Source organism: Boleophthalmus pectinirostris, unplaced genomic scaffold (genome assembly GCF_026225935.1).
Source record: "Boleophthalmus pectinirostris isolate CB_2022bp ecotype Guang Dong unplaced genomic scaffold, ASM2622593v1 HiC_scaffold_2, whole genome shotgun sequence".
Lineage (NCBI taxonomy): Eukaryota > Metazoa > Chordata > Actinopteri > Gobiiformes > Gobiidae > Boleophthalmus > Boleophthalmus pectinirostris.
Genome location: NW_026571152.1, coordinates 44,791,818 through 44,805,123, shown reverse-complemented (window position 1 = coordinate 44,805,123; position 13,306 = coordinate 44,791,818). Strand labels below are relative to the sequence as shown.

The 13,306-nt window shown below is 43.5% G+C and overlaps 1 protein-coding gene across 2 annotated transcripts in view; it reads left to right on the top strand.

The window, feature by feature from the left end:
• The window catches only part of megf11 (multiple EGF-like-domains 11), a 258,619-nt gene that overhangs the window by 39,001 nt on the left and 206,312 nt on the right, over positions 1 to 13,306 (top strand). For both annotated transcript variants that reach the window (XM_055155759.1, XM_055155758.1), the window contains exon 4: positions 7,476 to 7,568. In XM_055155759.1, coding sequence (XP_055011734.1) covers positions 7,476 to 7,568 — 93 coding nt within the window. The remainder of the gene's footprint in view (positions 1 to 7,475; positions 7,569 to 13,306) is intronic.

Here is a 13,306-nt window from a genome sequence, read left to right as displayed (position 1 = left end):
GTGGTTTTGCAGTGATATTTACCAGCCTCTGCACGTTTACCAAACCAAACGCACATCGTGACAAACACAGATGCATTTGTCACTTTTGTTACACAAACTTCAGCCAAATGTGGCAGTAGGTCTGTTCTGTAGATCCGCTCTATGCTGTAGACCTGCTTTGTGCCAACACTGGAACACAAATTTAGACTGGTTTTTGCTTCACGTTTGGTCTTGTTCTTCTAATCAGCCGCACTGTGGGAGGGGCTTGTGTTGGCTGTACGCAGGAAGGAGCGAGAGCGTGAAAAGGCGAGGGGCGGCGTGCTGACGTGAGGCAGGTGGACAGGTAGGATGTTTAGGAAGTTGAACCTGCCCTGTGATGCACGCTGGTACACGAGGGCACACGCTGTCGCAGACGAGCCGTGCATAGGGAGCGTGTGTGTTTGTGATGCGCCGTAGAGTCTCCGCGGGTTTCAAATGAGCGCACAGGCTGCACTGAGACGCCCCACACGCTCCTGCACCCGCTACAAGTTTATTACCAACAGCAGCGGCCGCAATGAAATATGATCACACTTGTTGAGTGTCAAACCTCGAGTGAGAGACAAGACCGAGTCCAAACACGATCGAGTCTGAGACAAGACACGGCGATCTACACACACGACCTTGGAGATCGACTGGTAGATTGAGATCAACATATTGAGCACCACTGATGTAAAGGGTATTGATCCCGGTTATTTCTCCACTCTAACAGCAAAGGACCCAAGACCATCTGACCAGAAATTGGTCATAAACATCGACGGACGACAAATCACCCTTTTCAACCCCGACAGAACCTGGACCAAACCAAATTTCTGGTCAGAATCTCCAACTCCCTGGACAAATATTCACTTGGGCGACATCCACAATGACTTGGTGGAAACTCCTGGGCCATTCACAGCAGAAAAGATGAAAACCTCCAAGAGTCTGGATGTGTTGTTGAACTTGTTGAGTCCACAGTTTGTTAGGATCTTCTACGTTTGCTCTGCGGATGTTTGAAAGTCGTTTAATTCACCGTTAGTGGTTCTTTTCACTCAGAATACGAAAAAGACATTTTCCTTCTTCCGTGCTTCTATTTGTGCATCTGATAATGCAGCAGGAATTTACCATTATCAGGGAGAAATACGCGAGGTTACGACACTGTGTTTGACGCTACCGTGTTTCTTGCCTCCGACCAAAATATTTCCCAGCAGCAACGCGGACTTTTAATAACAATGACGTCAGCTCAAACTCGACTATATATTATATAATTGTTGTAGGATGAGGATGAAGTGGTTTTCAGTGGGTTCTGTTTGTTCGCTCCTTCATCATGTTTGTCACTCTTCATCCCCTCGTTTCTCTAGGTTGACCAAATTTCCGTTTTTCCCTGGACATGTCTGTTTTTTGAGTCCTGTCCTGGGCGTCCGGGTTGTTAATGTTCGGGTTTTCATTTCCGTTCATTGGGGCATTAAACTGAGCGTCTGTGACTCAGAAGGAGCGAGACACAAACAGTCGCTCAGTCTGAAACACGCCGAAGAGCAAATGTGTATTTAGTGATGACTTGGACAGGAAATTCCCCGTTTTCCGTCCCGGTCGAGACCAGTGTGAGGTCATGTGCACAGTTCATGAGGTGAGAGGAGCTCAGTGTCGAGGCTCCACCCCTCAGCCCCGGTGAGGTGTCCAGGTTTTCACAAACAGAAATATGATCAGTCTAGTTTGTCAGACTGTAAAGACGTCGACGCAGACTCTGTCGTTTCTTCTAGGTACAAGTGAAGAGTCTGTTACAGCTTCACTTTTACACACAGCGGAACTTAAACTCCACACGTATGAACATCAGGAGGAGGTCAGGCAACTTCATTCCCTGGGAGCATTAATTTACCAAACTCTAACCGTGGATCGAACAGGAGAGGAGGGGAGGGAGGAGTCTGTCTCTCTCGTTTAATATGATCATTAAAAAAAGTCACACTTTGAGCCCATTTTCCATGATGTTGTTGCTTCTTTGATTCTCAGAGTCAAGAGCTTCAGTCAGACTCAAGTTTATTTCTGTCGTGGACACGAGTCGTGTCCTTTAGTCCGACAGAAGCTGAACTGAATTTGTTTTATTCTGACTGTGAAATGTCCTGTTCAGACATTTAACAAGGAAACATTTGCATTTCTACAACTCTCATGTTCCTTTACACTGAATCGAATCCACGTATCATCGTATCAGAAGTTATTTGTGTCCACACACGTCGTTTGTGTTCGTAGGTTTTCCCTTTCCACAACTTTGACACATTTATGTTTTACAGAAACTAAACTTAAACCACATGATTCATTTACATAAACTAATGTGTCTGATGTGGTTCAGTTTGTGTTGGACTAAAGGACACAGAGACTCAGTGGAATATGAGTGTTCTCCCTGTGTCAGAGGGGTGTTCTCTCTGTGACAGAGGGGTGTTCTCTCTGTGTCAGAGGGTGTGACAGAGGGGTGTTCTCTCTGTGTCAGAGGGGTGTTCTCTCTGTGACAGAGGGGTGTTCTCTCTGTGACAGAGGGGTGTTCTCTCTGTGTCACAGAGGGGTGTTCTCTCTGTGTGTTCAGAGGGGTGTTCTCTCTGTGTCAGAGGGGTGTTCTCTAGAGGGGTGTTCTCTCTGTGTCAGAGGGGTGTTCTCTCTGTGTCAGAGGGGTGTTCTCTCTGTGTCAGAGTGGTGTTCTCTCTGTGAGAGGGGTGTTCTCTCTGTGTCAGAGGGGTGTTCTCTCTGTGTGTTCAGAGGGGTGTTCTCTCTGTGTGTTCAGAGGGTGTGTGTGTTCTCAGAGGGGTGTTCTCTCTGTGTGTGTCACAGAGGGGTGTTCTCTCTGTGTCAGAGGGGTGTTCTCTCTGTGTGTCAGAGGGGTGTTCTCTCTGTGTCTGTGCTCAGAGGGGTGTTCTCTCTGTTCTGTGTTTCTGTCGTGTTGTTGGTTCATGTGAAACTTTTCACACATTATACGTGTGCAGGTGGTGCACAGACACACGTTTATGTGACTGGACACATGTTGTGTGTCTTAGTGTTTTGTGGTGAATTTGGTGGTGAATTTTCAGGCGTCCACACGGTGCCGGATCAGATCTGTACAAACATGAACTCGTGGAGCTGGAGGCACCAGATCGTTCCGTCTCTGGAGCCGTTTTCCATTGGATTAGTGTGAACGACACTGTACACACAACAACCCCACTCACATACTCTATAAATATACTCTGTAAATACTCATATATAAATATACCATGAATTTTTCAGTACAATTTGTCTTAAAATCCATATAAATTGCAAAAATCTTTGGTTTAAAGACTTAAACGACTTAAAGCTCAAAGCAGACGACTTGGACTTGACTTGGACTTGACTGTATTTGACTCGGACTTGAGGTCAAAGATTAGAGACTTACTTGAGACTTGCAAAACAACGACTTGGTCCCACCTCTGGTCGGGGGTCTCTGCTCCAGGTCCATCAGTTTGGGGAGTGATATGTCCCTTTAAATATTGCACCATGAACTTAAATCCGTAATGAGATCGTCGAGTCAGATTTGCATATTGTTCTCTCCCTGATTCTTGTTATAAATTGTGTTTTATTCTGTGTGTTTAAGTAAAGTTGCCTAATTACACATCTCCATCTCGGTGCCAGCCACATCCCGGCGTTCAGTTCACCTCCAAAAGTCTGCGGTGTAAATCTTGGCTTTATTACGCTGGTGAAAGCTTTACTGCACTAATCCTTTCTACATCTTCAAACAAGTGCGAGGCGTGAACACAAGAAGCTTTCAGGCTCTGAGCGCGCGGACTGCATCAAAAGCATCCATAAACAACAATACATTATCCCCGCTATTTGCTCTGAACACTGGAACAAATATCTGAAATCTAACCAGCGTCTTCCGGAGGGATTCCTTTTCGTTTCCTTCTCAATTAACCCAAAAACAGCTCGTGACGTTAATGGCTCCGAACGTCCGAGAAGCAGAGGTGCAAGAGAAGCCAAAAATGGATAAAAAGAAAAAAAAGTCGACTTCTACTTCAAAATAATAATACTCAAATAGAAGTGAGAAAAACTGGTCCAAGAAATTACTCAAACAGATTAAAGGTCCGGGATTATGTAAAACCGACTCCTGTGAGATTTAAAGCTCAAAAACAGACGTAGAGTTTTGTTTTATTTTATTTTATTCCGACATGTTTGAGTAAATCTTTATTCTGAGTCTGTTACATCTCCAAAGCTGCAAACGCTCTGCTCCACCTTGTGATGTCATGAAGTGGTAGTTTGTATTTTTTTTTGTGATAAACTTTTTGTACTGATTTACAACAATAATCGCAGTGACTGAACTTTCAGGAATTCTGAAATGATGTAATGATGTAATCACACGTGTAGAGCTCGCACGTACGTATGTATTTATGGTAACACTTTGTAATAACTACACCTTATTTAGCCTTAATAAAGCATGAACAAAGACTTAATTAATAATGAGTCACGCTTAGTAACTACTTAATTACTGCCTTAATTAGCACTTGCACTTAATTTGCCTGTGCTGTAAATAGTTACTCATAATTATTTAATACTTAATTACTCATGAACTAACTATATTTAAGTACAAATTTGAGCATTTATTAATGATTAATAAGCTATGAGAGAATGATTTATTAATAATGCAATGCAGTGATAATTCCGGCAGCTGTTATCTGTTAGTTAAGTCTTTTTGAGAGCTTTTCTGACGTGAAGAAATAATTATGAGTAACTATTTACAGCACAGGAGAATTAAGTGCAAGTTAAAGGTTGTATGGAGGATTTTTTTTTATTTTTTAATTTTTTCCAAATTGTCAATAAATGTTTAAAATACCATTACAGAGACACAGCAGCCTTGTAATTATGATGACCAAAAAAAAAAGAATGAAAATCTAGTGAGGCCAGATAAACATCAGCCAATAGAAAACGAGGCTCCCTCATTTTCTATTGGCTGTAAGGTTGTCAATCAAACTCCCTGCGTTTCTAGTGTAAGTGACTTATGCGGCGGTTCTTAGAGGCTTTTTCAAACTGTCGCTTCCTTGCAATTCGCACAAAGTTTGTTGCGACGGCGGACGAGAATCCACGACCAGTTCGTCGCAAAAGAAAGTCCGTTTTTGAGGTCGCAGAAAAAAAGACGAGAAGAGGAAAAGGAGCGAAGACAAACTGAGGTGATTCTTGGCGATTTCTTCCAGCGATGACACGACTGAAGCAGACGAAGGGTCTAAAAACTGACGCGTCGGTCGCTAAATTACTTCTCGACAGGAAACTTCAGCGGTGATTCTGAACGCGCACTGGCTGTAAACAAGTGTGATTTCTAGAGTAAAGAGGCGGGAGGAGGAGGTGTTTCTGCTGAGGAGCTGTGGAGGAGGAAGGGGGTGTCGCACATGTACAACATTTGAAAAAGGACTGTCGCTGTATTTCTTTTCCCTTAAATAAGTCCTCTATACAACCTTTAAGTGCTAATTAAGGCAGTAATTAATAGGGCTGTGCAAAAATATCGGAATATCGATATATCGTATCGTTTAATGTGATCATACAGTATCGATATCGTGGGCTGCTGTATCAATATTTCACTAAGAGTATTTTTAGGTGTGTTTTACTAAATTATTTTGTTACAGCTACAGTTTTGTTGTTTGTGGAGTCAAAGGAAACTCATTTATGCGACACATTTGACATTTTTACTGTTTTGATGATTAAAATGTTTGTGTTTCATTTTAACTTTGCACAAGAAGTGGATTTAACAAAGACTTTTAGTATCACAGACATGATTTAGCCTTTATTTTTTATTGAACCGTATCGAATCAATTTGAAATATATCATATCGAATCGAAAGTTCACTGTATCGAGATATGTATCGTATCGGCAACTCCTTAATGATACCAGCCCTAGTAATTAAGTAGTTACTAAGCGTGACTCATTATTAATTAAGTCTTTGTTCATGCTTTATTAAGGCTAAATAAGGTGTAGTTATTATAAAGTGTTACCGTATTTATTCACAAATATTACAATTCTCAAGTTTGTTTTATATAGAAAAAGAAAAACAAGAAGAAGAATCTCCTCCCACTCTGGTCCAGAACCTCAGCCAAACAAACATCTACTGCAAAATTGTTGGAGACGTTTAATAAAAACATGCGTCGCTCTCGGCCTCGTGCACACTGGCTGTAGACAGTTCTGTTGGGTTAGATCCAAAAACTTTAATGTCCAAGTATGAACAGAGAAACTATATTTAGATGCCTTTAATAAGAATTTCTTTACAGGAGGCTCAGACAGACGACTCCTTTAAGATGAAGTGGTCGTTTTCAAGTGAACAGCTCCTTTTCCTTTTAGTTCAGTCGAGATCAGCGACTCCAGGACTGAAATGATCCAGATGATTGTAGTGAAGGTTTCACGGATCTGTTAAAATAACTGGAGGGAGCTGCTGCTTGTGTCTGTCTTGAGTTGGAGCAGTGGACACTGGTACCACAGCCAAAAAAAACAACAAAAAACAGTCCAGAAAGGATTTTTCCCACAGGGCGTAAAGTAATCACAAACTGCTTGTGTTCAGCCGACAGGGACTGACAGGGACTGACAGGAGCTGACAGGGACTGACAGGGCACCTACAACTTTAAAAAAATGTCAGAATTTTTGTGGAGATTTTTACCTATTTTCAGATCATAATTTTTTCTCAGCTCTCAGTTGTCTTAAAAACAGATTTTTAATCTTTACTCCGGCTCTGCTCTGGCTCCTCTCTGGCTCCTCTCTGGCTCCTCTCTGGCTCCTCTCTGGCTCCTCTCTGGCTCCGCTCTGGCTCCTCTCGCTCTGATTGGTCAAAACGATCATGTGAGAAAGTGTGTGGAGGTTAAAACATAGAACTAGAATCTAATCTGGAAGATGAACCCAAGATGGTGTGGTGTTGTTTTCCGTGGCCTCTGCTCGTCGACTCATGAGCCTAAAAAAAAAGTTCACTTCTGCATTTACTTCCTGAATCGAGCTCCTCCCACCCGAGTGACGTCTGTAACGTGGAGCGTTTGGACCAATCAGAGCGAGAGGAGCTGGAGCGAGCGAGAGCAGCGAGGCTCAGTCTGACAAAGACACTTTAGGAGGATTTAAACTTTTTTTTTAAAGTTTATGTTGTGAAAATAGAAAAGAATCCTACTAAATCTGACCTTTGTGAAGCTGGACGCCCTGAAGAACACGAGGAGGTTCAATTCCCAAAATGTTTTGCCTCTGAGGGAGAATTTTTTCTGGGCCCAAACTCCTGCTGGGACAGAAGGGGGAGGGGCTTATCCAGTTTTTATTATAGATCCCTGGTTTAAAAACACAGTGGAGCACTTCCTGTATCACCACATGACATCACAAGGTGGAACAGAATCAGTTTGAGAGAATTACTCGGCCTAAATGTGCAAAAAAGTCAGAGTTAAACATGTGAATGAAACAGAGTAAAGGGTGTAAACGTGTGTTTTACGTGTGCTGGACTCTCATGTTGTTGTGTTGTGTTTGTGTTTGTGTTGCAGCTCTGTGTTCGGAGGAGTGTGTTCACGGTCGGTGTGTGTCTCCGGACTCGTGTCAGTGTGAACCGGGCTGGGGAGGTCTGGACTGCTCCAGTGGTGAGTCGCCTTGAACTCTGTAAAGACCCTTAGAGACCCTTAGACCCTTAAAGACCTTTAAAGAGTGTTCGGTGAATGGTACATGTGTTTGTGTGTGTGTGTGTGTGTGTGTGTGTGTCTCTGTGTGTGTGCGTGTGTGTGTGTGTGTGTGTGTGTGTGTGCACTTGTATCTCAAAGCTGCTTAGCTGTGTGTCCTCTCTTCTATAGCAAACACAGCCAATGGAACAGGTAAGGCTCTATTCATTCTCATTTGCTGAACTATTTGCCTGATGAACCCAGAGAGTGGACGGATGTGTGGTCCCCGTGTGTGTGTGTGTGTGTGTGTGTGTGTGGTCCCCGTGTGTGTGTGTGTGTGTGTGTGTGTGTGTGTGTGTGTGTGTCGGGGACGGTGCCAGGCGCGGTCTTTGTCCTGTTGTCTCGTGTCTCTGGGAGGTTCCTCGGAGCTCAGAGGAGTGAGTCGTATCCGCTCTGTAATCAGCCTAATGTTCACATCAGACTCGCCAGAAGCTCTCTGCTCTTTTAAAGCCCCACCGTGGAACATTTCAGCCAAAAAATACACCCGATTAAGAAAAGTTTTTGGATTTTGAGTGTCTGTTGTTACCGTGAATGAGCTCGCACCTCCACAAACCTGACTTTTGCTTCTGTGGGGGAAGGTCCTGCTCGTCTCCATGGAAATGTCAGTCCTTTAATGAGAATATTCCAGAGTCTGTCTCCTCGGCTCAGGTCTCCAACCTTTTTCCCCCTGAGCTACTTTGTGTAAAACCAAAATGCCACAGAGCTGCTCGTTCAGAAACAGAAGAAATATCAGAGGCTCGGTGACGGGAACAGTCAGACTGCGTTTACACACAGAGTCCAAACTGAGAGAAACGAATATTTCCCTCCCTCCGTTTTCCAAAATCACATCGTGCAGCGTCGTTTTCCAAAAAGTTTTTATTTACATCGACCTGAATAAATCCAAACATCATCAGAACGACACCGAGTCTCTGGATCAGACTCAAACCTGTAGATTTTGTTTCATTACAGTTGTAAGTTTCATTCACAAATCTGTTTAAAATGGAGCATGAGTGAGCGGCTCGCCTCTCCACAGATCTGACACAGCCTCATGTGTCTCTGGTCTGTGTGTAAATGAAACACATGAATCATCATCATCATCATCAGAGTAAAAGGGAAACTCTGGTGGCACTTCTGGCGTCGTCAGTGTCGGGGAGTAACAGATTACAAGTACCGGAGTTAAGTAATCAGAGTACAAATGATGAGTAACTGTATTCAGTTACAGTTACTGTTTCAGTGAGTGGGAATTGGATTACAGTTACTTTGCTGAAATAAATGGATTAAACAGAGGGATTTTCCTATGTTCACATTTTGGACTGTATCCCTTTTTTTTTTTTTTGGTAATTCCACTCATTGCCGGACAATAAAACCAGGACTAAACCAGGACTAAACCAGGACTAAACCAGGACTAAACCAGGACTAAACCAGGACTAAACCAGGACTAAACCAGGACTAAACCAGGACTAAACCAGGACTAAACCAGGACTAAACCAGGACTAAACCAGGACTAAACCAGGACTAAAACCAGGTCTAAACCAGGTCTAAACCAGGTCTAAACCAGGACTAAACCAGGACTAAAACCAGGTCTAAACCAGGTCTAAACTAAACCAGGACTAAACTAAACCAGGTCTAAACCAGGTAAACCAGGTCTAAACAGGACTAAACCAGGTCTAAACCAGGTCTAAACCAGGACTAAACCAGGCCTAAACCAGGTCTAAACCAGGTCTAAACCAGGACTAAAACCAGGTCTAAACCAGGTCTAAACCAGGAAACCAGGACTAAACCAGGACTAAACCAGGACTAAACCAGGACTAAAACCAGGTCTAAACCAGGTCTAAACCAGGTCTAAACAGGACTAAACCAGGACTAAAACCAGGTCTAAACCAGGTCTAAACCAGTTTAAACCAGGTCTAAACCAGGACTAAACCAGGTCTAAACCAGGTTTAAACCAGGTCTAAACCAGGTCTAAAGGTTTAAACCAGGTCTAAAACTAAACCAGGACTAAACCGGGTCTAAACCAGGACTAAACCAGGACTAAATCCTGCTGTGTGGACGTGTTTCTTTTTTCTATCAATAATATTTTTAATTTGGTTCAGTAAAGTTTGGACTTTTTATTTTCTTTTATCAGACAAAACTTCTTATGTGAAGATTTCCTCGTCTTTGTTTCTCTACAGCAAATCAAGTAATCCAAAGTAATCAGATTACATTACTCACTTTAAGTAATTTAATGGATTACGTTACAAACTACATTTTGGTGTGTGTAATCTGTAATCTGTAGGGGATTACATTTTAAAAGTAAACTTCCCAACACTGTCTGTACAGGCGCTGACAGGTGTTGACAGGTGTTGACAGGTGCTGACAGGTGTTGACAGGTGCTGACAGGTGCTGACAGGTGCTGACAGGTGTTGACAGGTGTTGACAGGTGCTGACAGGTGTTGACAGGTGTTGCTTTAACTCAGATTTTGAACTGAAAGCTTCCGAGCGTTTGACCCGGGGTTTGTGCTGCAGCGGCGGCGTTAAACACTGATGTTGCGAACGTCGTGTTCAGAGTGACAGTGTTGGGAAGTTTACTTTTAAAATGTAATCCCCTACAGATTACAGATTACATACTCCAAAATGTAGTTTGTAACATAATCCATTAAATTACTTAAAGTGAGTAATGTAATCTGATTACTTTGGATTACTTGATTTGCTGTAGAGAAACAAAGACGAGGAAACTGAACCGTATTAAAAATATTATTGATAGAAAATGAAGAAACACGTCCACACAGCAGGATTTAGTCCTGTTAAATCCTGTTTTAGACCTGGTTTAGTCCTAGTTTAGACCTAGTTTAGACCTAGTTTAGACCTGGTTTTAGTCCTGGTTTTAGTCAGTGGTCTTTTAGTTTCCAGCAATGAGTGGAATTACCGAAAAAATAAAAATAATTAAATAAAAATAATGTGAAAACAGTAAAATCCCTCTGTGTAATCCATTTATTTCAACAAAGTAACTGTAATCCAATTACCACTCACTGAAACAGTAACTGTAACTGAATACAGTTACTCATCATTTGTACTCTGATTACTTAACTCCAGTACATGTAATCTGTTACACTGAGTGAGTCATGGAGCCAGACTCACGCGCAGATCGACGCCTTTTCATTTGCACGAGAGCCATTTCCTGATTAGTGCCGCGCGTAAATCACAGGGGCCAGAGGGGGCGGAGTCTGATGTGACAGAGCTGGGGGCGGGGGGGGTTCGGTCCCGGGGGGGGGGTCTCGGGGGGGGGGGTTCCGGGGCCCCTCTGTGGGAGGCTGTGCAGGTGCTGAGCTAATCCACCTCAGTGGAAGAGCTGCTGCGGAGTGAGTGGAAGCATTATTCATAAGTGTAGATCTCGGGCCCAGGCAGGAGTCCAGGCTTTCTCATTTGCAAGCTTTCATGTGCAGAAATGAGCAGCGCGTGCCAATTCTCAAATTAAATCTGCCCTCCTTTTTCCTTTTCCGTTGTGCGAGTGCTTCAGCGTTTTCTGTGCCCGTAAATTTGAGCGGACGCCTCGTGGAAAAGGTGCGTCGCGTTCATCTTCGGCAGATCGAAATCGATGCCGCGCTTTATTTGCACTTTGTTTTGATGAGGCCGGAGCCGAGGAGGAGACGGGGGCTTAAAGTGTCACCGTGACGACGGAGTAGGACGCGAAGAAGGCCCAGAGCGAAGCCGGTACCTCAGCCCGGTCCTGGAGCCGCTTCAAAGACCTGCTTTTGAGTTCTCTGCCTCGGGGAAGGCTCCTTATTGTGGGCAGAAGGTAGAGAGAGAGAGTTTTGCTGTTGTCCGTAAAGTCCAAAAACACAGATCTTCCTCTCCTCATCCTCTCCTCCTCCTCCTCTTCCTCTTCCTCGCTCCCACCCTCAGGCGTTCCAGCTGACCTCAGATCAGTGCCCACAGCAGGAGGCTCCAAAACAAAAGTGTGAGGCTCAAGAAGTGAAAAGGAGCTGTGTTTTGGACGTACGTGTAGAGTCAGATCTGTGTTTTGGGCGTCTGTGGAGAGTCAGATCTGTGTTTCGGGCGTCTGTGAGAGTCAGATCTGTGTTTCGGGCGTACCTGGCAGAGTCAGATCTGTGTTTCGGGCGTACCTGCAGAGCTGGAGCTGTGTTCTGAGTGTGTGGTTCCACAGGAGCTGCTGTGGTGAATGGAGATCTTGGTGCCTGCTGCTCACTGCTGTGGAAAATACATCACTAATTTCACTAATCACCATCACATCACTTTTATTCCAAGTTTCATTTTTTACGTCTCTCCAGCCAGACCCAGACACATTTGACCCACATCCTGATTTACTGTGTACACAGTAGAACACGTAGAATGTGTTCTAACGTTCTAATCTTCTAATGTTCTAATGTTCTAATGTTCTACCAAATATTGATCTTCTAAAAAGCCCTGGCCTGGGAACTGTAAACACAAAAATCAAAATTCAACAAAATATTCTGACCGTAGCTGATAAAATTAATTATAATTGTTCTAAAGTTTGGATCTTGTGGATCTTGAGTTTACTGAAGTCCCAACAATGCACCGATCCAGCTTTTTCAGCTCCTACTGACACTGATCTTTTTACTTTAAGTATCGGCCGATGCTCAAGATGAACCGATACCAGTGTAGAGCCTGAGATTGGACCTTATTTTCTTTAAAAAACAGTTCACTTTCACAGAGTTCAAACTGTGTAAATGTCACAGTTTATCTCCTTTAAATCATAATTTGTTTGAGTAAAAGTTCTAAAATTACGAGATGTTAAATCTGTAAATCGTCTCATTAGGTCCAGTTAAAGCTCGGTCAGTATCGATACGTTCTTAATCATGGGTGTAGATCCTGTGTGTTCAGGATGTTTGTGTTTTATATTAGAACAGTTCTCAGGCCGGAGAACCTCACACGAGTCCTGGCGGTGAGACCGGTGGCTGGACAGACGGGTTCTTCTCATCCATGGTGTCTCCTCTTTTCGTTCTGTGCTCGTTGCTGTCGCTGATAACATGAACTGTCCTTCTTCTTTGTATCAATACTTTTCTTTTGTCCGAAAAATAACCAGGGACCCAAACACCGCCGCTCCCTCCCGACTGGAAATGCAAATGCAAAAAATGGATTATGGTGGAAAATATTGCGCTCGATAACGTGGAAGAGTTGATTTCTTTAAAAGGTGTTTCTGCAGATGGAGCCGTGCTGAGGGACGCTCCCGAGTCATTTACTGTGATGTGAGCCGCCAAACGCTCACGCCATTGATCGCTGTCTGCACCGAGCACACTGTGTGTCTGAGACGTAGAAGAAATACACCGTGTGCGTGTGTGTGTGTGTGAACAGGTATAAATAAATACACTGTACGTATCTGAGCCGCGTTCGGCAAAACACCAAATCGAATCTTTCCTGGGCTGTGATGTGCAGATTGAATCAGAGCGAATAAAACTGTCACACAGACGTTCACAGAGACATTATGAGTTTGTTGGACTTTAAAGTTTTCAGAGTTTGATCGTTCTTGTGGATGGTTGGATTCTTTAAGCATGACTGATTTCATTTGTGTGATGAAGCTGCCAGACGGGTCAGTACAGTGAGTGTAATAACTCCTCGTGTCTCCTCGCCGCCGCCGCCGCCGCTCTCTGTAAGGTATATTTAGCGCATGTTCTTAAAGACTTAAAGCTCATTGAAGCGCTCAGATTGATTGTGTTGCTCGTGTG